The sequence below is a fragment of the Osmia lignaria genome, chromosome 3 (genome assembly GCF_051020975.1).
Source record: "Osmia lignaria lignaria isolate PbOS001 chromosome 3, iyOsmLign1, whole genome shotgun sequence".
In the NCBI taxonomy this organism is placed as follows: Eukaryota; Metazoa; Arthropoda; class Insecta; order Hymenoptera; family Megachilidae; genus Osmia; species Osmia lignaria.
The window spans coordinates 9,117,194-9,140,797 of record NC_135034.1 but is presented as its reverse complement, the minus strand read 5'-3'; the positions used below and the strand labels follow the sequence as shown (position 1 = coordinate 9,140,797).

At 34.2% G+C, this 23,604-nt stretch overlaps 4 protein-coding genes across 11 annotated transcripts; 3 read left to right on the top strand and 1 right to left on the bottom strand.

Annotated features, from left to right (window-relative positions):
- Window positions 1-1,236: 1,236 nt before the first annotated feature.
- Window positions 1,237-4,912, bottom strand: LOC117610991 (putative serine hydrolase). 4 transcript variants are annotated; one of them, XM_034338876.2, is made up of 6 exons: window positions 4,554-4,912; window positions 4,240-4,396; window positions 4,125-4,169; window positions 3,038-3,273; window positions 2,337-2,684; window positions 1,237-2,271 (listed from the first exon to the last, which is right to left on the bottom strand). In XM_034338876.2, the coding sequence occupies exons 2-6, from the start codon at window positions 4,298-4,300 to the stop codon at window positions 2,020-2,022; spliced, it is 942 nt and encodes a 313-aa protein (XP_034194767.1). In that variant the 5' UTR covers window positions 4,301-4,396; window positions 4,554-4,912; the 3' UTR covers window positions 1,237-2,019. The 4 variants fall into 4 exon arrangements, with proteins under 4 accessions (XP_034194767.1, XP_034194765.1, XP_034194764.1 ...); XM_034338874.2 differs by lacking the exon at window positions 3,038-3,273 and adding an exon at window positions 3,765-4,000 and having other exon boundaries at window positions 4,513-4,908; XM_034338873.2 differs by lacking the exon at window positions 3,038-3,273 and adding an exon at window positions 3,765-4,000 and having other exon boundaries at window positions 4,554-4,908.
- Window positions 4,000-7,130, top strand: LOC143305246 (AH receptor-interacting protein-like). Of its 5 annotated transcripts, none has more exons than XM_076688022.1 (8): window positions 4,000-4,148; window positions 4,939-5,054; window positions 5,138-5,255; window positions 5,365-5,544; window positions 5,616-5,784; window positions 5,853-6,039; window positions 6,101-6,243; window positions 6,315-7,127. In XM_076688022.1, exons 3-8 carry the CDS (start codon window positions 5,178-5,180, stop codon window positions 6,515-6,517), a joined length of 960 nt encoding a protein of 319 aa, XP_076544137.1. In that variant the 5' UTR covers window positions 4,000-4,148; window positions 4,939-5,054; window positions 5,138-5,177; the 3' UTR covers window positions 6,518-7,127. The 5 variants fall into 5 exon arrangements, with proteins under 5 accessions (XP_076544137.1, XP_076544136.1, XP_076544138.1 ...); XM_076688021.1 differs by having other exon boundaries at window positions 4,895-5,054; XM_076688023.1 differs by lacking the exon at window positions 4,939-5,054.
- A 7,726-nt stretch (window positions 7,131-14,856) lies between these two features.
- On the top strand, window positions 14,857-17,167 carry pelo (pelota mRNA surveillance and ribosome rescue factor). Its single transcript, XM_076693098.1, has 10 exons — window positions 14,857-15,015; window positions 15,323-15,391; window positions 15,470-15,562; window positions 15,647-15,797; window positions 15,868-15,981; window positions 16,044-16,184; window positions 16,257-16,479; window positions 16,549-16,741; window positions 16,806-16,912; window positions 16,992-17,167. Exons 2-10 carry the CDS (start codon window positions 15,351-15,353, stop codon window positions 17,090-17,092), a joined length of 1,164 nt encoding a protein of 387 aa, XP_076549213.1. The 5' UTR covers window positions 14,857-15,015; window positions 15,323-15,350; the 3' UTR covers window positions 17,093-17,167.
- Window positions 17,168-17,283: 116 nt separating this feature from the next.
- LOC117610986 (pescadillo homolog) lies at window positions 17,284-19,819 on the top strand. Its single transcript, XM_034338865.2, has 8 exons — window positions 17,284-17,443; window positions 17,596-17,829; window positions 17,907-18,414; window positions 18,489-18,628; window positions 18,691-18,950; window positions 19,027-19,214; window positions 19,293-19,450; window positions 19,525-19,819. Exons 1-8 carry the CDS (start codon window positions 17,420-17,422, stop codon window positions 19,786-19,788), a joined length of 1,776 nt encoding a protein of 591 aa, XP_034194756.2. The 5' UTR covers window positions 17,284-17,419; the 3' UTR covers window positions 19,789-19,819.
- Window positions 19,820-23,604: the final 3,785 nt, after the last annotated feature.

Below are 23,604 nucleotides of genomic sequence, written 5' to 3'. Positions count from 1 at the left end.
TTAAAAACAGTTTTTAAATACAGGACTTGGAGTTTGCAAAAGCACGGTTGAGGACTTACGCTGCATATACGCCAACTGATCAAGAATTACAACAACGTGCAGCAGATTACCGAAAATATTTTCAGAAGTCTATCCCGAAGTTTAGTACCTCGTAATAATGAATTAACTTCCTATTAAAAGCGAAGAATATTCTTTCAATATGATAACTCGAGCCGAACGAACAAACTTTCAAGTGAAAAGTTTGTTGATCGTTAGGATCGATGGATCAGACTGATAATTCAAACGCTGTCATTAGATTGACAATAAGAAAATATAAGAATTTGTATTGATCGATACCCTTTTTGAAAATAAAATTCTTTCATCTGAATTGTTACGTAATTTTATAGAATGAAGAATGTTGCATACTTACAATAGAATGATGTTATTCTAATAATTTCTATGGTACAGAACAATAGTTCTAATAAGAATAAAGAATAAAAGAACACGTAGTCAAGTACGAACAGTATTCACCTGTTGAAATGGAATATTCATGTTCATTTTCTACGTGTGACGACATTATCATCGCTCGTAATTACTGACACGCAGACCGTATATGTACGATAGGATAACTTCGTTCAGGAGTTACCTGATAACGACCTAAACTAATAATTCGTCAAAAACCTATGTAATACCTCTGCGTTATATTTCAGACAAGCATGAATTTATATTTTGACCTTTGTGGAAATATTAAAATATACTGGTATCATTTAATGCGTTTTTTTTGTGGATTAAATTGAAACATTCGGGATGACAATTATGATGCAAACGCGTATCAAAAAAAATATATAACACAGCAGATATTTTAAAATACTGTAAATTACTTTAATAAATCTCTCCCTCAATCACACTATACCGATCAAAAATTTAAGAAGAACTGATACATAACAGCTGCAACGAATAAAGTCCTGCTACATAACTTTATATTTTTACGTGGTATCATTTTACCAATTGAATAAATAAATTGACATTGGTAACTCTAGATTTGATCGTTATAGGGATCCGATGAACATCTGTATCAATACTTTCTTTATCTTTCGTGTATTACTTCTTTTGTCATTTAATCCGAGCGATAACGTTATTTTTTGTAATCTCAAAAAATGTTATAATTAACAATAACATTTTTAGGGGAATAACCGAAGTAATAAGTTTTGTAAAATGTTTTTTTATTTGCAATAAATAATTTGTCGTAATAAATTATAGACAACAATCTTATGCTTAGGCGTATTACAATTCGACACTTGCTATTATTAAGTACAAAATAAATTTTGTTAATATTTCAAAAAAGAGTTGCAACAAAATAGAACGTAACGGTAGCCTAATTTCACCTTGAGGTCATTTACTATCGAATTATGTATGAAAGCATAAACTGATACAAGTTTACTGCGCTGCATTACTGGGTCATTATAGTATTATCACCGTTGTCAACCGAACGAAGTAGCCATTAAAACAATAATGCATCTATAAATATTACAAAATAAGCTTCATTGCTTTTTTTTACACAACATTTAAAAGATTAATTAATTCTTTTGAGGTATTTGTAACTCGCGACGCGCACATAAATTGGGAAGTAAAAAATGGAAAAAACCAATATTGTTATTAAAATATCTGTAAAGTTGTTCTTTTGAATAAACAAGTTGATGCATTTGAAAATACTTTCATTTTATTACTATTTAAAAAAATAGTATATTTGTATTAAATAATTTTTAATGATCAACATTAACTTTAAACATACGTATAAAATATTTCGTTATAAATTAATGTTACTTTTGCTAAATTAAATTAGTTCATTCAAAGTATAAGATGTTGCTTTCAAGTATCTGTATATAATACATTATGTAATACATACAAAATACGAAATTAATTATTAAAATAATTAATATTTAAATTAAATACTTCCACTAGCTAATATAGCTTGCATGAAACTAATTTTTACCATAACTGTTGTTTACTTTTATGATTTCCATCTAAATTTCTCTATCATTAAGTATTTATAAAATTATTAATTATAGGTGCAATCCTCTCAGGATTATTTAAATGTACATGATGAGTTCCTTCCACTTTATGATATTCAAATCTTTCAGCACCTATTTTTATTTGATTCAAAACTTGATCATAACTTTCAGGAATATCAAATTTCATTCCAGGCACAGCACGAATATTAAGATAAGCGCATTTAATTCGTGCGGCATATGCAAGTACTAAATCCAAAGATAATGTACCCAATGTAGAAACCTGAATAATATTATAAACACATAAAACATAATGTATGTATTGTAAGTCAGTAAAATAGTTATTACCTTTAACCTTGGATCACGCGAAAAGAAGTATCGCTCAGGTACAGAGGAATGCTGCATACCACGTTTCATTAGTATCATTGCACTTTCTTTAGTTATAGAACCACTGTAAGCTTGTTCTAATATATCAAGCACTTCTTCGTACGTGTAAGACGGAATATTATCAGATTGCAGTAATTCATATTTTAAAAATTTATCGATTATGTCACCGGTGATGGTAGGAGTTTTTGTTATGTCTTTTACGCTCGGACTTGCAATGTCTAAACTTATCATGAACTCTACTTCATCAGGATATGATGCAGCATAGAGAAATGATATTGCTCCTCCCAAAGAATGTCCAAGTAATTTCACCTATGACAGTAACAAATAATTAATTGCGTAATAAAATATGCTCAATTGAAAAAAATGTAATAAAGTGTTAGCACAAACATTGATATTATTAATTAAATTAATTTCTTAACACAAACATACATTTCCGATACCATTAATTTGTAATTGACACAATGAAATTATCACTGTGTGCTAGTGAACTGAAAGTACAATTTACACTATACATTTTAATTTCATTACACGTGTATATGTCTCTTATATGATGCATAATTAAGCAGTGCAAACTTTCAAGGGTGACTGTTACATTATCTTATAACAAATCTTAGTGCATTTAAATTATACAAGGAGTGGTAAAATTTAATCCACTCGCTAACCTTATTCCAACTGAAATACTTGACAATTCTACGTAGTAGAATAATACCATCCCAGTAAACATAATAGTATTGACTCTTTGGATAATGGGAAGATAAACCATGACCAGGCATATCCAAACAAAGTATTGAAATCTCATCAGATAATAAAGGAATCAAAGTGTCAAAACTGCCAGCATTGTCTTGACGTCCATGAAGTGCCACTATTGGTTGGATCCCAGTGGGACCCCACCATTTGCCTGAAGGTGACAATATTATGATGAAATGATTATTTAGAAATTCTAAACTATTGATAATAACCATTTTAAATATGTCACTATGAATATTAATAATTCCCAAAAAGAGAATGTCTTTTAAAAAAATTGTTAAATGAAACAAAGTTGTAGCTGACTTACAAAAATTTGTTGTAATCTCAAAAATTCATCTCCAATTTATAGTTATACAACGATATTAAACAATTTGTACTTTTTATTTTGAAATATGATCTGAATCGCAACAATAATGATGAAATATTGAGACTAATACTGAGTGTAACAGTCAACCTTGTACAAAATAAATTTAAGAATGGTTTCATACCTATTAGAACTGCTTATAACTATCAATCATTATTTTCATCTGGAGATTTTTAATCGAGTATCAAAATTATAATTAAACTTATTAGTTGTCAAATATAAGAAGAGTGACAATTAATATGTAAAGATCGTTGTATAACTCCTGTTTGTTAGCTAACCTTGTTCCACTTGTAATGTTTAACAACTCTACGGAGTGCAAAAAGCCCATCCCAAAACATATAATAATATTGTCCACTAGGGAGGTGGGATGAAAAACCATGACCAGGCAAATCTATGGCTAAAATGGATACATCTGATGGTAATAATGTAATTAATGTATCAAATGTCCCAGCATTATCTTGCCAGCCATGTAATGCCACTATCGGTTGCTCTTCCATTGGTCCCCACCAAATGCCTAAATTTATTATCATTATACTAAGGTAATTTGAACAATCTTTTAAAGTAGAAGGTTAAAAATAACTTTATGTGTATGTTTTCAATCACAAAAAAGAATACATTGAATTACAACATTTACTGACCGCTTATGTGACCCCATGGCACAGGTATCTGAATTTCATTTACACCTATAAATTGGTATGATTAATAATAAATTAATGTCACAGTGAAAGTACAGAATATAAAATGTTGACTTACTAGGTGCTTTATGTCCATTTATATTTTCAGTGGAAGCACTATTCTTCTTAATTATACTCATTTGTCTAATGTTGAAATAATATTTTATGATTAAAAATCCTTTCGAGATTTCGGAGGAAAGATAACCCCACCTTTCTATATATTCTGTAAATTTATTCTGTAATTTGTCAATACACAACAAAATTTAGTAAAGCTATAAAGATGCCAGTCATTCAGATAGACCAAAGTGCAAATAATTATGCAATGCTAAATACTTTTATAAAATCAGCACACCTTGGAAAAAACGTGATCTTACGTCATTTATTTTTACCTACCTATATTATTTTACTAATTGTTTCTAAGTTCTGTTCCTACGTTACAATTTCTCAAATACTGTAATACAAAACTGCTTGCAATATTACTAAATATGAACTCCGTATGATCAGAATACAGAATGTGTTATGAAATAACAATAAGAATTATTAAGTATTTGCAAGTTTTCTTATAGTTGTCGATTTATAAATAATTACATAAAGTTTGATTTACGATAATCTATCAGTATAGTAGGATGTGACATAAAATGATAAGGGAGCTCTAGAGCCCCCGAGATGCAAGACACAAAAAAGCATTGGATAATAAAACTATTCTGTATTTCATGTGTGATTAATTGTTGAAGTGGAAATATGTTTTATACACTCACGTTAATTTATTAATATAAAGATGACAGAATATTAAAGAAAAAAGAATGAAATGGACAATGAACAATAGTACAATAGTATAAGAAAATATTTTAAAATATTTAAATGTATGGACTAATTAGTCCGTAAAATAATACGGTAAGATTTTTAAAATTATTAGTTGTAAATAAATATTAATACCTAATGATTCATAATAATTTAGAAATTTTATTTTCTTTCAGATTAGTTTTAAAATTCTCTACCTTTTTGCATTGTGAAAAAATGGAGAACACGGAATATATAGTAAAGACTGTGATTTATGCAGGAACAAAAACCATTAATTTTGTACCTGGAACCAAAGTATGCATAGATTTCCCTCAATATTTTTTATTCTAATTCGTTTAAATACAAATTTCAATTTATGTTAATCATCTAATAATTGCAGTTAGTAGTAAATTACAATTTTTAGGTTGTATTTCATTTTAAAACAACAAAATGTGATCCAGAGAAAACAGTGATAGATGATAGCAAAACTATGGGAAGACCAATGGAATTGGTCCTGGGCAAAAAATTCAAACTAGAAGTTTGGGAAGTTATTGTTCAAAAAATGGCATTAAATGAAGTGGCATGCTTTAGAATTAATAAAAGCGTATGTTTACATTAATATAAACATACATATTATATAGCTGAAGGTATACCTAATAATACTTGTTGCTTCAGCTAGTTACAGCATACCCTTTTGTGTCTAAAACTCTAAGAGAAGTTGGAATACCACAATCAGAAAAACGTAGTCATCATTGTTGTGGTGTAACTTTGCAAAATGAAGGAATTGGATATGATGATTTGAATGAACTTATTAAATATCCTCAAGATTTAGAATTTACAATTGGTAATCAATCTAAAATAATTATATTTTAAAACAATATTTTTCTTAACTCTACAGTTATATTTTTTTAGAACTTGTTCAAGTAATTTTACCAGATGAATATGAAAAAGAATCATGGCAGATGACTGAAGATGAGAAATTAAAGAGTATTCCAGAAATAAAAGAGAAAGGAAATGCATTATTTCAAAAAAGGAAATATGATGATGCTTGTGAAATGTATGCTAAAGGCATTGGAATATTGGAACAACTTATGCTTGCGTTAGTATTTTACATATTGATGTAATTTTTGTACTAGTTAATTAATACATCTGTATTACAGTGAGAAACCAAATGAAGAGGAATGGCTAGCTCTAAATAAGTTAAAAACTCCACTGCTTTTAAATTATGCCCAATGTAAATTAATTAAGAAGGAGTATTATGCAGTTATAGAACATTGTACTACAATTCTTAAGCATGATCCAGGTTTGTTGCTTTATACATTCATCATTTTGTATACATAAAAGTCCAGATATTAATATTTCTGAAATTGTTAGATAATGTTAAAGCACTATATAGGAGAGGTAAAGCGTATATAGGCGCTTGGGATGAAGAAAAAGCTATCAAAGATTTAAGAAGAGCAGCTGAATTAGATCCTGCATTACAAAGTACAGTTGAAAAAGAGCTACAGGCATTCTCTGCAGCCATTAAAGAAAAAGATCAGTTAGAGAAAAAGAAATTATCAAAATTATTTAGATAAATGAATATATGTTAAATCATATTTAAGCAAGCCGATCACAGTGCTCACTGTGAGTGTTTATATAGAATAAATATAAATATATCGATCACAGAAATCGATACCTCTTAAATTTGTATTTTATTATATCAAAGAAAATGATACTATTAGTGCCATCTAACAGTGAGCGAAACAGATTATCCCAAAAGAAAATTTCTTTATCGAAAAATAAAGAAACTACGAACTATAGCAATTCTCGAAAGCGTTCGATCGTCACAATTTATTTTAAACCTTAGAACCAATAATGAAATATTGTATTTCAATGCGGTGTGAAATAGGGGTGGTTATAGGACATTGGAATGCTCCGCCATCTAGCAGTAGATGGCTGATACTAGTGGAACTGAATTCTGCTAAGAACGGTAATCTTAGAACCTACATCGGGACTAAAGGATCGATAGATCCTTCCGAAGAAAAGAATCAGAATAAAAAAAATAGCGTGTTCGCTCGAAAAATTGATTTTACTACTTTACCCGTTAACCGAATCGTAGCGCTCAGCTCGATATCGTTTTCTAAAAATTATCATCTGATAAATGTTTAGAAAACGATATCGATTACCGGGTCACACCACGTGGAGGTGGCTACGATAGTGACCCACCTAAAACAATAAAATTCTCAAAAAGAGACAACATTAAATACCAATTTAAACGACAAAATGTTGAAACAGAAAATATAATTAACATCATAATTTCAGCAATAACTGAGAAAATAACAATTGAACAACAAAATGCTGTAATAGAAAAGATGATTATTAATATCATAGGCTCAGTAACAATCGAAACGGTAGAATACGGAAATAAAAGATAGACAAGATGAGAACATAAGATATCATTTACATATAAAATCAATAAGAAGAGAATAATTTCCTGAAATAAAATAATAACCTCCCTAAAATCATAAGACCCCCCAAAACAAACAACATAAAACTTTCAACAATAAAATGCTGAAATAGAAAATATAATTAATATCATAATTTCAGTAACAATTAACAAAATAACAATTCAACAATAAAATGCTGAAATAGAAAATATAATTAACATCATAATTTCAGTAACAATTAACAAAATAACAATTCAACCATAAAATGCTGAAGTAGAAAATATCATTAACATCATAATTTCAGTAACAATTAACAAAATAACAATTCAACAATAAAATGCTGAAATAGAAAATATAATTAACATCATAATTTTGATTACAATTGAAATGAAAAATGCCGAGAACAGAAAATATAATTACCATTACAATCTCACAGATATTTAATGAAATGAGAACTCACCCAGACTATGTTTTAAATAAATTGAACCTATTTAAAATGGGAACATGAAATATAATTGATGTGCAAATCAATAAGAAAAGAATAATTTATTTCAATAAAGTAATAAACGAAAAAGAAATAGGGGAAATAAAATCGCGAGTTGACCATTCAACGAGCTGGGTATTGAACTCGTAAAATTTCGAGTTCAATATCTTCTCGACGATATGTGCAAAAGGCACATACAAAAGAAAAACCAAAAAATGAAAAACAAATTAGCGAGCATAGTGACAGAATGACTGTCCATCCGAAGATGGAGAGCCATTAGTAGTTCCCCTCTTCTGGGCAAATTTTGCCGGGGCTCTTCAGCATATAGCCTCTTCTTTCTTCGGCAATAGCCTCACAAAAATCACTCGCGAAAATTTTACGTTTGCTCAGACATTTGTAAAAACGTAACACGTAAACGAGCAACGATCCCTTGAATCGCTACCCGCATACCTGCACAATTTTTGCAAATGTCCAAGCACAAAACACTTTTTAATTTCACTTCACTTCACTTCACTGCACTTTCACTTTAATACTTCATTTTTGTAATCGGGTCTAGTACCACGACTACGACTTACAAACTAATAAGGCTTGGCCTTTAAAAAAATCAAGAGAGAATGCTAAATTAATTAATTAATCAACTAATTAATTTGCATTTTCATTTTTCCTCTCGATTTTTTAATTTCCAACCCCAGATACAAGCTTCTCACGTATTAGAGGAGAATACGAAGAGAAACATGAAAGCTTGCTCTGGCCCTGCCTACTTATAAACTAAACTCAATCACACCAGAAGTAAACTACCTGCCTGCCTATCGCTATATTTAAAAAAGGGCAAAAATCATTCTCACAAAAATTCACTCCACGGTTCTCATACAACCACCCGGGTGCAAAAATGCCTACACCTAGAGAGAACGTCCCGGGACGCCTCCGACACCCGAGTTCAATTCAACTTTCACACTCTAATAAAATCATACCTTTTTGCTGAAATCGACTGACAAATAATAGTGAACATTATGCTAAAGTAACACATTTCATTTTCGTATTCTATTGAATTATATATTGTAAAAATTTTTCAATTTATTCTTGATAAGTATTTTGTAATGTTATAGTAAGTTAAGATTGTTAATAAACGATACAAATCCCACATCCTAACCACACACACACATGTGGAACTTCTATCGTGGTTCACTATTGGTTCACTACTTTTGTCAGTCGCCAAAATGTATTACACTTAAAACTAAACCTTGTCCACCGCCCTCCACCCACGCGAGTACATCTAAGTACCCGAATGAGCTTTGGGCATAAAAATGAACAAGGCCAAAGGTATTTTCACCTACCAGTTTTCTTCATGTGTGCTGAAATGCCTAAGCTAAAACGTATGATTAGCAAAAACTAAAGATGATATTCTCACTTTATTAAAAGTAAGAATATCGGCGAAATATCGCGGCTCCGATTTAGTATATGGGCTGGCCCCCCAGGGGGTTTTATTTTTAATAAAAGTAACTCGACTTTGCAAATATAAAGCTTGAAGAGCAAATACAGAAAAGCAAAATTGAGCAACTATGAGATAAAACATGGTGCACTGCTAATATCAGTTGGCAACGGAGGTTCTTAGGCCCCCTGGACTTGCGCCCGACGCTACATACCACCCACCCCGCCTGGACGTCGTAACGCCAGGACAGGATGCACCCCTTCGCTAAGAGCGCTACCCGCCCGTCCAACACGTTGCATCCAACGGTGTCAGATTGACGGACGCCCATAGTATAGACAAAAGGACTACAGTTTAGAATATGGTAACATACTTTCATATGTTCCGTATTCTAAAGCTGCGCCTGCAAAGGCCTAGTAATGCATGGGTTTATCTCCCATGAGATGGTGTTTCACGGTCTTATGCCGCGGAATCCTTGTAACTAATTTGATTAAATAAATAAAATATTGGATTGAGTTTAAAAACCAAAAGGATTCCCACCAAATACTAGTCAGTGCATTGTCATATTTACTCTCGCGTTGGAAATTTTTCGCAACACTAATTAAAATAGAAAATCCTGATCTAAAAACATAACTAGTACATAAACATCTAACGGGCTACTATTTCACTATACTGATGAATGATGAGTGTGAATGACGAGTGTTTAGGGTCGAGAACCGTGAACTTGACAGAATGAATTTGAAGTATGAACGAAGAGCTTTCTACAATGCTTGAAGAGCAAATACTGAAAAGCAAAATAGAGCAACTATGACGAAAAAACGGTGCACTTCTAATATCAGCTGGCAACGGAGGTTTTCGGGCCCCCTGGACTTACGCCCGACGCTACATACCACCCACCCCGCCTAGGAAAGGATGCACCCCTTCGCTAAGAGCGCTACCCGCCCGTCCAACACGTTGCATCCAACGTGTCAGATTGACGGACGCCCATAGTATAGGTAAAAGGACTGCAGTTTATTAAATGGAACATATGGATGTGCGCCACATCCTAAACTGCGCCTTGAAAGGCCTAGTAATGCATGGTTTTATCTCCCATGAGATGGTGTTCACGGTCTTATGCCGCGGAATCCTTGTAACTAATTTGATTAACTAAATAAAACATTGAGTTTCAAAACCAAAAGGATTCCCACCGAATACTAGTAAGTGCATCGTCATTGTTACTCTCGCGCTGGAAATTTTTCGCAACACTAATTAAAATAGAAAATCCTGATCTAGCAACATCACTAAAGGGGAGCTTTAAATTATGCTTGAAGAGCAAATATTGAAAAGCAAAATTGAGCTAATATGACTCAAACATTCGTCCACTGCTAATATCAGCTGGCAACGGAGGTTCTTAGGCCCCCTGGACTTGCGCCCGACGCTACATACCACCCACCCCGCCTGTTTAAGGCTCTAGGCCCAGGCAGGGTGCACCCCTTCGCTAAGAGCGCTACCCACCCATCGAACACGTTGCATCCAACGTGTTCGAGTGGTGGACGCCCATAGTATAGGCAAAAGGACTTTAAGACAGCTTAGCGTATGGGATGCAACATACTTAAATGTTCCGTACTCTATGGCTGTGCCTGCAAAGGCCTAGTAATGCATGGTTTTATCTCCCATGAGGTGGTGTTCACGGTCATATGCCGCGGAATCCTTATAACTAATTATATCAATTAAAAACCAAAAGGATTCCCACCGAATACTAGTCAGTGTATAGTCATATTCACTCCCGCGCCGGAAATTTTTCGCAACACTACTTAAACTTGAAAATTCTAACGGGATAATATTTACTCTCGCATTGAAACTTTTTCGCAACACTACTTAAACTTGAAAATCTTAACGGGGTAATATTTACCCTCGCGTTGAAAATTTTGCGCAACACTATTTAAACTTGAAAATTCTAACGGGGTAATATTACACTACACAAGCGTATGCGGGTAGATAAATGATTATGTGATAGAGTTCGTGAGGCTGAAGTGCGATTGATGAGCATTTAGGGTCGAGAACCGTGAACGTGACAGAATGAATTTCAAGTACGAAACAAGAGCTTTCTACAATGCTTGAAGAGCAAATACTGAAAAGCAAAATAGAGCAACTATGACGCAAAAATGGTGCACTACTAATATCGGCTGGCAACGGAGGTTTTCGGGCCCCCTGGACTTACGCCCGACGCTACATACCACCCACCCCGCCTAGAACAGGGTGCACCCCTTCGCTAAGAGCGCTACCCGCCCGTCCAACACGTTGCATCCAACGTGTCAGATTGACGGACGCCCATAGTATAGACAAAAGGACTGCAGTTTATTAAATGGAACATATGGATGTGCGCCACATTCTAAACTGCGCCTTGAGAGGCCTAGTAATGCATGGGTATATCTCCCAGAGATGGTGTTCACGGTCTTATGCCGCGGAATCCTTGTAACTAATTTGATTAATTAAATAAAACATTGAGTTTAAAAACCAAAAGGATTCCCACCGAATACTAGTAAGTGCATCGTCATAGTTACTCTCGCGCTGGAAATTTTTCGCAACACTAATTAAAATAGAAAATCCTGATCTAGCAACATCACTAAAGGGGAGCTTTAAATTATGCTTGAAGAGCAAATATTGAAAAGCAAAATTGAGCAAATATGACTCAAACATTCGTCCACTGCTAATATCAGCTGGCAACGGAGGTTCTTAGGCCCCCTGGACTTAAAGCCCTACGCTACATACCACCCACCCCGCCTGTTTAAGGCTCTAGGCCCAGGCAAGGTGCACCCCTTCGCTAAGAGCGCTACCCACCCATCGAACACGTTGCATCCAACGTGTTCGAGTGGTGGACGCCCATAGTATAGGCAAAAGGACTTTAAGACAGCTTAGCGTATGGGTTGCAACATACTTAAATGTTCCGTACTCTATGGCTGTGCCTGCAAAGGCCTAGTAATGCATGGTTTTATCTCCCATGAGGTGGTGTTCACGGTCTTATGCCGCGGAATCCTTGTAACTAATTTTATCATATAAAAACCAAAAGGATTCCCACCGAATACTAGTCAGTGTATAGTCATATTTACTCTCGCGCCGGAAATTTTTCGCAACACTACTTAAACTTGAAAATTCTAACGGAATAATATTTACTCTCGCGTTGAAAATTTTTCGCAACACTACTTAAATTTGAAAATTCTAACGGGGTAATATTTACTCTCACATTGAAAATTTTTCGCAACACTACTTAAACTTGAAAATCCTTACGGGGTAATATTTACTCTCGCGTTGAAAATTTTTCGCAACACTACTTAAACTTGAAAATCCTAACGGGGTAATATTTCACTACACAAGCGTATGCGGGTGGATAAATGATTATGTGATAGAGTTCGTGAGGCTGAAGTGTGAATGATGAGTGTTTAGGGTCGAAAAATGTGAACGTGATAGAATGAATTTCAAGTTCGAAAGGGGAACTTTATACAATGCTTGAAGAGCAAATACCGACCCCCTTGGGGGCCAGCCCATATACTAAACTGATGCCAATTTCCCAAGTAAAATTGGAAAAACGTTTCAATTTCAAGAGCGATTTCGTTATGAAAGTAAGTAGTTATAATAATTAATAGTATTCATGCTTATTACTTTGATATTGAAATCCGCTCCTCGCGAAATAAATTCTTGTACATATAAAACAGAAAGTGTATTGTGAAGTCGGAGGGTCATCCGACTTCTCTACATTTTTAAACTCGAAATCTATATATGTAAATATGTACAAGAAAACCCTATCCTGAGCTAAGGCATAAAATACACAAAAAAGCAATTTGCACGATTATCATTGTATAAAATGATACAGTGATATTCGTGGGTCACTATGCTCGCTCAAAAAATAAAAATTACAACCAATTCCCGTGTCGCTACGGACCATTCGTCCTACGACATGATGGGAACCGGAGGAACTTTAAAGCATGCGACTCACCAATCGTTGACTTGCACCACTGTACTCGCCATGCATCTTAGATTGACTGTTGGCTCGTCAAAGAAACGGTACCCCCACTGGCCAAAGCACTCATCTGAAAGCATAAAAATCACGATTCTTGAACGATATATGTTTTCTCTCAATTTGTTGTAGTGAATATGCTAATACATAGGATAATTCAAAAATATGCATGCAAATCTAATGGGAATAACTACACCATAAAACACGGTAAAACACATGCAAATACATCCCAAAACACATAAGGATTAAAACCATAAAACACCGTAAAATATTTGCAAAATTATAGTAAAACACATAGGGTACCACTCCATAAAACCCACTAATAAATCCGTATAAATATGCCAAAACACATAGAGAACCACACCATAAAATACAATAAAGCACATGCAGGTACATGGGGTACCACACCACACGACACATTAATGCAATTGTATAAAAATGTCAAAACACATGAGTAACCACACAATAAAATGCACTAATATATCCGTATAAATATTCCAAAACACATGGGAAACACTATAGGAAACACGATAGGCACACATAGTAACACTTATGGTAACACACTGATAAATCCATGCACGAATATCTATGGTGTCAATCCGTACCGGTATATGTTTGACAGCTCGATCCGTATCCTTTGGCGGTCGCGATTAGACTGATTAGATTTGACCTCCCTCCGGGTCGCGCTTGTACCGGCGCGAGGCGCGCGGCGCGCGCAATCAGGCATGACGTTCCGCTTCACCGGTTCCGCAGATTTAACTATTTCTATCTGATATTTGTTAATATTTGTTTAATTATTATTTTATATTTTACAATTGTTTATTAATCAAATTATTGTTATATATATTTAAATTGTTTATTTCTTTAATTTTCACGTGGGTATATTGTAAAATTTTGTTTGATTATTTTATTCAAATTTATTTAATTACTATTTTTAATTTTACAATTATTTGTTAATTAAATTATTGTTATATCTATTGAAATTTATTATTTTTGTAACTTTTATACATGGATATCCAGTAAATTTGTTTGAATTATTTAATTTGAAGTAATTATTGTGTGTTAATATAAATTTGATTTTCATCAAATAGTTATTAAACGTTATACAATAATAAAGTTACAAATACTCTTCGATTCTTTAATTAATTTATTGCTTTTCTAAAATGATTTATTTTCCAAAGTAATTGAATTATTTTAATGATTTTTGAAAAGCAATTGAATTTACCGATACAAGGGAACACCGGCGCCATCTATTAAAATACAGCGGAAACTACTTGACATCTTACTAGTTGATAATTCAGTTTCGGGAAAATGGATCGATAAGTTGTTGAGTAGTTTGCGCCACTTTTGTATAGATGGCGCTGGGATCGAATTTTAAAAATATGTATGGCGGTCTTTTTGAAATACAAGTTTGCTAAACAATTATTTTAATCATTGTTCAGTCTTGTACTGATTTAGAATGATTTCTAAAAAATTGAATCTAAGAAAGTCAAAATTGCAATTAATTTAATTTTGCAATTAATTTATAATTAACATCTGACGCCACCAAAGGCTTCATAACTCCTCGAAAATAAAGTTATGTCCAGCCTTGTTGGATCTGAAACTGAAGTCATTGTCGACCATGAGTGTGACCGTCGATATGTTTGACATATGGCATATCTCCTTTTACATCATTCCAATTAAACGTAGAACATGGAATGTATGATTTTTTTAAAATACAAATCTGTGCAATTCTTTTTAAGGTAATCACATGCTTCTTGTCGAAGATCATGAAACGTTATTTGAACGTAACCTGAACCTAACCTAATACGATAGTGGTGTTAACTTTAACATGTATATAAAACGTTTTGTAAAAATGATTTATTAAATAAATTGTTTCTATGTGTTGCATTCTTTTTTGATTTTCATTTGTTGCTTGAATTATTTTAAAATATCGTTTATGAAAAAATATTGTATTCTGAAAAGTTATATTCATTTTACTTAAAATATGTGGAAATTAATGTTACTCAAATTTAGTACATTACTAAGTTCAACATTTTATATTTTTAGAAATAATAAATAAAAAAAAATTGCAAAAATGAAGCTAGTAGGAAAAAATATTGACAAAGATGGAGAAGGGTGAGAAACTTATTTTCAATAGTAAATTATAATATTAAAAATAAAACATAATGAAATATTGAATTAAAATGTTATTAGGAGTGTATCCCTTGTCCCTGAGAATACTGAAGATATGTGGCATGCATATAATGTTATTAGTGAAGGTGATTTTGTTAGTTGTTCTACTATAAGGTAAATATGTTAATATCGTTAATCAGTTACTATGGAACAAGTATCAGAAAACATATGTCATATTTAATGTCACATTTTTTATAGGAAGGTGCAAACAGAATCTGCAACTGGAAGTTCTAATAGCTATAGAGTTAGAACTACCCTTACTATATGTGTAGAAGGGATTGATTTTGATACACAGGCATGTGTTTTAAGATTAAAAGGTAGAAATGTAGAAGAAAATAAATATGTTAAGGTAATTTGATTTAGAATTATTCAGTAAAGTACAAAAAAGATGTTTAATATATTGCTGAAATTTTGTTTAGACAGGAGCATATCACACACTGGATGTTGAACAGAACAGAAAATTTACAATTACTAAAGCAAAATGGGATTCTATTTCTTTAGAAAGAGTTGATACAGCATGTGATCCTACACAGGTAAAATTGTAAGGATAAAAATAACAATAATTGTTTCAACAAAATACTATGTTTGATTTTAGAATGCAGATGTTGCTGCTGTGGTAATGCAAGAGGGTATAGCACATATTTGTTTAATAACTTCTAATATGACAATAGTCCGTGCAAAAATAGATCAAGTAATTCCTAGAAAAAGAAAAGGAAATGTTTCACAGCATGAAAAGGTTTCATTTATAAAACTATGTTTTATCGAATTCTCCTAAGTTTTCGTGATATTAATATATAACTTATTTTAGGGTTTAACACGATTTTATGAAAGTGTTATGCAAGGAATCTTGAGACACATCAATTTTGATATTGTGAAGTGCGTTATTCTTGCTAGTCCCGGATTCGTTAAAGATCAGTATATGGATTATATGGTACAGCAAGCCGTTCAATCAGATAACAAAATAATACTCGAAAATAAAAGCAAGTTTCTGCTTGTACATTCTAGTTCTGGTTTCAAACATTCATTGAAAGGTATATTAAGTGCTTTAAGATAAGTTAATAAAATACAGTAACTCATCGTTATATAATTTTTGGTAACAGAAATTCTGGCTGATCCTGCGGTTGTTTCCCGGATTTCTGAAACAAAAGCAGCAAGTGAAGTAAAAGCTCTAGAAACATTTTTCACGATATTACAGACTGATCCTCCCAGAGCTTTTTATGGGAAAAAGCATATTCAGAAAGCCAATGAAGCTCAAGCTATTGAAACCTTACTCATCTCAGATAAATTATTTAGGTAAATAAATTTTCCTCTGGTTAAACTTGATTTCCTTATTTGTTACTGTAACAATCATATTCAGATGTCAAGATGTCGCTACAAGAAAAGAATATGTTGAAATAGTCGAAAATGTGAGAGAATCTGGCGGGGAAGTGAAGATTTTTTCAAGCTTACACGTATCCGGTGAACGTAAGTTAGCATTTGGAATTTATTCAATCTTCAATTTTTGCGAACATGTATATTATATGTTTAATTACCTTTTATATAGAGTTAGATCAAATTACTGGAATAGCAGCTATACTACGTTTTCCTATGCCGGAATTAGAAGATGAAAGCGATGGAGAAAGCGATGTAGAGAGCGATGATTAAAAACGCGATATTAATACTTTAACGTACAACTTTGTATATACTTGTGCTGTGCGCAATCAAAAATATATTAATAACGAAATTGAAAACCAATTTGTTTGAATTTGACCATCCTTAATACTAAATACAAGCGCGTGAATTCTTTGCTGATTTTGAATGAAGTTAATTAGTTATAATGACATAAGGTGGCGCTGCTTTTTATGTTTTCACTACGATCAGTCTCCTCAAGTGTGTTTCTCCCATAGAGGAGCACGTGGATTCGTTTTCAATTTGTTTATTATATGCTAATGTATTTTTCATATTTTTAATTGTAAAAAGTTGCACAGCAAAATGGTCGTAATAGGAAAGAAGAAGGTATTCATTAATATTATTTACGATTTTTTTGACAGTGATTCTTGTGTAATGTCATTGAGGTTAAAAACATTTCCAGCACATATTACAGTATTAATTCTATGAAATATTATTTCAATTATTATTATCATTAAACTGTATCTTTTAATTTGCAGTATCAGTCTGGAGAGGGGGCCCAATTTATGTCAAGGAAAGCTGCTTTGAAGAAATTGCAGCTTTCCTTGAATGATTTTCGTAGATTATGTATATTAAAAGGTATATACCCTCGAGAACCACGTAATCGTAAAAGAGCCCAGAAAGGAGAACCTGGTATTAAAATATTGTATCACAAGAAAGATATTCAATTTTTAATGCACGAACCAATAATATGGAAATTGAGAGATTTCAAGGTATGTCAAATCAATTCATTACTATCATGATACCAAATATTACAGAATGAATAATTTAATAAAATGTCATATTTCAGATATTCAACAGAAAAGTTGGAAGAGCAAGAGCTTTAAAAGAATTTTCAGAAATGAAGAGATACCTGAGTAATCATCCTAATTTGAAACTAGATCATATTGTCAAAGAACGTTATCCAACATTTATTGATGCTCTCAGAGATCTAGATGATTGCTTGACTCTGTGTTTCTTGTTCAGTACTTTCCCATCTCTTAACCATATACCAAGAGATCAGTCATTATTATGTAGGAGACTGGCAGTTGAATTTTTACATGCTGTAATTAATGCCAAGGCTCTAAGAAAAGTGTTTGTGTCTATCAAAGGCTATTACTATCAAGCTGAAATTAAGGGTCAAACAATAACATGGATAGTACCCCATCATTTCTGTTTTGAACCCCAAGCAAGAATGGATGTAGACTTCAAACTCATGTCTATATTTGTAGAATTTTATATCATAATGTTAGGTTTTGTTAATTATAGGCTTTATCATACACTCAATTTATATTATCCACCCAAACTCAGTAGTGCTGGTAAGATGTTTTCCTTGTATATTTATATAGATTACACATTTTACTGTGATATTATATAAATGTTTAACATGTAGAAAATATTGAGAAGTCTCTTGTGGATGAAGATACATATGTATCTGAAAGGATAGCAGCACTAAATGTGCCACTAGTTAATCTAGATCCCTCTACCCAAGTTGCAGAGGATGAAGAAATGGAAATGGATCAATTCACAAATGTATGTATAAGAATAATATTGTGTTCTTTCCTTTTAAGATACATAACATATAATTATTTTAGGACGGTGATGCCACGAAACTAGAAGAAGCCAGATTAGAGGCAGAAAAAGTTAAAAAATTGAAAACCCTGTTTAAAGGTTTGAAAGTATTTTTAAACAGAGAAGTACCAAGAGAACCGTTAGTTTTTATGCTGCGTTGTTTTGGTGCTGAAGTATCTTGGGATAAGTTGCTTTTTGTTGGAGCAACGTTTGATGAAAGTGACGAAACGATAACACATCAGATAGTGGATAGACCTAGTATGACTAAACAGTATATTTCTAGGTAATATTTCGAAATCTTTTTAATTTTACTATCGATTTGTTCCCAATTGTTCTCTAATTATTATATATTTCTATAGATACTACGTGCAGCCACAGTGGGTGTTTGATTCGGTGAATGCCAGAGAATTGTTACCCGTGGAAAAATATTTAATGGGCTGTGTGCTTCCACCGCACCTTTCACCATTTTCGGACAGTCGTCAAGATCAAACATACATTCCACCAGAGGAACGTGCGCTTATGGATCCCGAGTTCAAGTTGACTGATGGTACACATTACTGTTTTTTCATAATAAAGCAACAGTAAATGGTAAAAAATGGACATTGAAGTATCTTATATTTTTTAGATAAAGAAGAGTCTGAAGAGGAATCAGAAAACGAAGAAGAAGATGAGGAAAAAGATGTAGAGGAAGATTCAGACAAAGAAGTCGAGATGAACGAAGAAGATGAAAAGGAAAGTAAATCAGAAGTTCAACAAAAGCACCAACGGGATCGATTGCTCAAGGTAGAAAACCATCAGAGATGGTTATATTTTTTTGAAGTTACAATATTTTTTACAATTCACCTTTGCAATTACAGAAAAAGCAAATGAAAGTAAAAACCGGAGAGTTAACAAAGGAAGATCCGTGGGAGAAACAGCGACAAGAGCGGCAAGAATACCGACTACGTGAACGAATGGTTAAGAAGAAACACAAGAACTTGTACAGAAGCATGATGAAAGGTCGCGAGCAGAGGGCTAAAGAAGTATGGCTTCTCCGCAAGAAGAGGCGCATTCATGATGCTTCAGAGAAGCAAAAACGCAAAGAAGAACGCAAACAGAAGAAAGCTAAATCTGCGGAATAAATGTGAACAAAAAAAAAGAAACAATAAATTAACTTTGTAATATATCTTATCGTTTTCTATCTCACCCTACTGTTACACTAAGAAAAAGAATCATTATCTATCAAACATAGATGAGCATAAATAAGAGAAGATTCGAGTATGAATCGTTGACTTTCTCGATGCCTGTAGGTACAGTTACACGTAATGGAGAGATGCCTTTAATCCAGTCCTCCCACCTACCGGAAGCCTACGCATACGACCATCCTGGTCCCTACTTTTCCAGCGAAGGACTTTGAAGGCCAGTCTACCCACACAAGTTAGCCTACGCAATAGCGAACGCCGTACGCGCATACTCCCATGAAAGTTATTTGTCGTGACAGTCTTTTCGACTTGATATATTCAGAAAAAAAATTCCTTGCAAATTCTAAGACGACCACCCAGCAAGGTCGTCCTTTGATCCCAAGTGAATTTAAATCAATAACGTTCTCCATTCAAGAGCGATTTCGGTAGTCAGGCTGTTAATGAGTTTTTGATTAGTCCCGTGACTTTCGCTAGATGAATTAGCATCGAAGGACAAATCAATTTAACAGCGGATAAATTACCATCGATGCATCCGGTCATTTGATTGCTGGTGCGTCACTTTGAATCGGATGCGGGCGAAATATGTACTTTTGTATGGCACTGAATGTTTACACAAATTTGCTATTCAACTATACGTCCAATCTTCGTGTATGGCTAGGGTATTCTCTTAAGAGAAATTCATGGATTTCAAGGCTAAATAAAAATGTTTATTTAGCGACGCGACATCATCGCGGTTGTAAAAGCAAAAGTACACCGTGAAAGTAAATGTTTGCCTCGTTATTCGTAGGATATCTACGTGGACTTGATTGCGATTTTGTACTGTCCAACCATCGAGACGACTTTAATTTCTATTCGATGCACGAACCTTACCGCTTGCCACTCCGTGCGATTGATTCTACGTCTTTGATAATGGCGATCGGGCTTGTAAATAGCTCGTAAAGAAACGAAATAACGTGCAAATAAACTGGCTACGGAGGTGGTTGAAAACGGTGGAGAATTAAGTGACGGGTAATAAAAAACAGCTGCAAGGTTTTTGCGTAATCCGATGTACAAAAGATAAATCAGCGTGGAAATGGCTTCCCTTTGGAAAAATTGTTCTCCATTCGAACAAATGCGAAATTGCGAAGGTGTCTTGCGTAAAAATGCAATTTCGGTTTCTCTGCTGCCAGTTGACGGATTGACCGTTCCTTGAAAATCGACACGGAGCATTTCTCTTTTGGCCAACGTGTTTTTCGCGAGAACCGGTGAATGTGGTTCGTAGCTGGAACGGCTCGCATCGATTTCTTCGGCTATTTGCAGTGGTGACTGAACCGATGTGTCGTCGGTGAAGTCACCAACACCCGTGTACCATTCGTGTGCAGACTCGGGTGCTTACGTCACCCTTGCTATTCCTGTTCCAGCCCATCTCCGACGGCTATCCTTAAAACGAGCAACCTTTAACGGCCGCAACCTGCGGTCTAAGAACGTTTTAATTTAACCGATCTCGAGTGGCAATCCGGCTAATCTTAAACATGTTGCTCTGCTTCGCTAGATCCACGGATTCCTTGCTATTCCCGCGGAAATCAGTGACGATCCTCGCATACTTGATCCAGGGAAATGTACGGATAAGTTTAATTAGACAGAGATGAGCAACTTTAATGCCGGCCATAAACTTCGAGTGGCTTTAAATGATTCTGTTAACGATCGTTCTCTTGGTATTTTCTTCAGGTTTTAGTCTATAATTGATCGTTGTACCATCCATTGGCGTAAGTAGGTCTTTCGTGTGGAATTTGAAACATTATTATATATTTTTTATTCTGTATTTGATCCAAATTTATTTCCATTAAGATCAGATTTCTTCAGTAGACGAATATCCTTTTATTTATTTAAATTAATTGTTGATGGAGAGGGTTAGTCTGTATTCGGAAGATCAGAATTATTTTGGTGTCTACCTGGTTACGCCAATGATTCCTTCTTTGATTGCACACCGATTATACGACTGTCATTAAAATTCACGATAGCCTGTTTCTTTTTGCAAATCGGAAAGGGTGTACCTACGGAAATATTCCCAAGGACTTTCGTGTAGGGTTCCTGGTCCTATTTGACCAGATATCGATGCTGAATTTGGTGCGATCGAGATGGCGGAGCGTGGGATGCGCTAGCACACCCACACGGTTAATATCCGAGTGTAAAATACCAAGGTTTTCGAAAATGCTTTCGAAAGTAGCGTTATTTCTGTGATGAAATGACAAATTTTTTTTTGTATTAATGAACGATGTACAGAATAGGTTTAAATGCCTTGGACGTTACTGTAATATTGTAAGATAGCAAGTGAGAAGTTTAAACTGAAATATGTAATAATGTTAGAAATTAATTTTGTGATATCAAAAGGCGTCATTATGTCGCGGGTTTCTAATTAATTATCAAAGAAAATAAACAAGAGTTTACTTGAACTTGCCTCATCTCATTGACACGCAAGATTGATTCAGGAAGAGCGGCCTTGATTTCCATCAGCGTTCCGTGTAATTGCGGTGTAGCGGAGGATCATCAACGACGGAGGAGGTTTTCCTTTTCGCCACCGAGCACAGAGGAATCGTTTTTGCATAGAAAAAAGAAGTGTAATAAATGACGGAAGATGCTTCTCCTGCGAATAATTATACAATCAAGGTTATTACGGCATTAGGTAATCGATGCTCTGACGCGATAAGAGTACAGACTCGTTTGTTTAAAATAATCGGAAAAATAATATTTATAGCAAGAGCGTAGGTACTATGCAAAAGAGACGAGTTTTAATAGGTTTAATTACTGGCTGGCCGGTCGTTCGCCTTCGGCGATGAGTAACTCGAGTGATTTCAATGCCCGCACAAGCGGTACGTTCGGTCTGAAATCGATCGAACTCACTGGATCCTTCGTTTCCCGTTCATGGCTCTTCGACGTTGCCTCTCGATGCTTATTAAATCCGCAACGCATGGAAAAGTCTGTTTAATGATGTTTAAGATGGCGTGACGAGGCGTTTTGCTGGATTACATGTTCCTCGAGATTCCAGGTAGCATCGAGGTCGAAGAAATGATAAATTTAAAGAAAATCCGGTTTCAATATTCTGAAAATTAAAAAAGACGATGTAGAGAGAAGTGTAGTACCATTATATTCATTTGAAGTATCCAAGTCCGATAAGAAAAAAGTCAGGCTCACTTTTCCAAGTTTTTCTCCAATATTTATCACCAATAGAAAGTATAATATTCTTCTGTTTTCCCAAGCAACATAGAATTTCTTTCATCTGTAAATGAACCACACAAAACAAACTCCGTTCCATTTTTTCTTTAATTCCTGTCACGCATGTTTGCGTTTGGTTTCACGTGAAATCAGCACGGAAAGGAAAACCGATGCTGGATGGAGCCACGTCGCGGTTTTATGCTTTCTATTAGACGGTAGGATCGAGTAAAACGGTCGATCGTTTTATTTCATGGGTAAGCCATCCCGTTAATCAAGGAAAACACTTTTAAGTGGCGCCTAATCAACGGGAAATATTCATAGAGGCGCGAGATTACGCGACCTCCAGCAAATCGAGGAATTCCTCTTACACGAGAGGCCCAACGGAAATGTACATTATCGAATGTCGCACAGACCTTCGAAGCGTGCGGTTGCATTGTGATGTAACCGGTGATGAATCAACGGGGAACGGCGATCATTCACGTCGCCAGGCGACACGTGCCTGGTGCGCTCGCAAATTGTTCAATTACCACGACCTCCGACTATATTAGTCGGCGATTTTAATCG

What these genes read in the sequence shown, in the direction of transcription:
- LOC117610991 (XM_034338876.2), bottom strand. Translation starts at nt 4,300, where the DNA reads ATGAGTATAATTAAGAAGAATAGTGCTTCCACTGAAAATATAAATGGA. An exon ending in AAATGGACATAAAGCACCTA is followed by an intron (nt 4,170 to 4,239) that starts GTAAGTCAACAT and finishes ACCAATTTATAG; the next exon opens with GTGTAAATGAAATTCAGATA. An exon ending in CGCGTGATCCAAGGTTAAAG is followed by an intron (nt 2,272 to 2,336) that starts GTAATAACTATT and finishes AATATTATTCAG; the next exon opens with GTTTCTACATTGGGTACATT.
- LOC143305246 (XM_076688023.1), top strand. Translation starts at nt 5,178, where the DNA reads ATGGAGAACACGGAATATATAGTAAAGACTGTGATTTATGCAGGAACA. An exon ending in ATTTTGTACCTGGAACCAAA is followed by an intron (nt 5,256 to 5,364) that starts GTATGCATAGAT and finishes TACAATTTTTAG; the next exon opens with GTTGTATTTCATTTTAAAAC. An exon ending in AGATTTAGAATTTACAATTG is followed by an intron (nt 5,785 to 5,852) that starts GTAATCAATCTA and finishes ATATTTTTTTAG; the next exon opens with AACTTGTTCAAGTAATTTTA.
- pelo (XM_076693098.1), top strand. Translation starts at nt 15,351, where the DNA reads ATGAAGCTAGTAGGAAAAAATATTGACAAAGATGGAGAAGG. An exon ending in AAGAAAATAAATATGTTAAG is followed by an intron (nt 15,798 to 15,867) that starts GTAATTTGATTT and finishes AATTTTGTTTAG; the next exon opens with ACAGGAGCATATCACACACT. An exon ending in ATCTCAGATAAATTATTTAG is followed by an intron (nt 16,742 to 16,805) that starts GTAAATAAATTT and finishes AATCATATTCAG; the next exon opens with ATGTCAAGATGTCGCTACAA.
- LOC117610986 (XM_034338865.2), top strand. Translation starts at nt 17,420, where the DNA reads ATGGTCGTAATAGGAAAGAAGAAG. An exon ending in AAATGGATCAATTCACAAAT is followed by an intron (nt 18,629 to 18,690) that starts GTATGTATAAGA and finishes TAATTATTTTAG; the next exon opens with GACGGTGATGCCACGAAACT. An exon ending in AACGGGATCGATTGCTCAAG is followed by an intron (nt 19,451 to 19,524) that starts GTAGAAAACCAT and finishes TTGCAATTACAG; the next exon opens with AAAAAGCAAATGAAAGTAAA.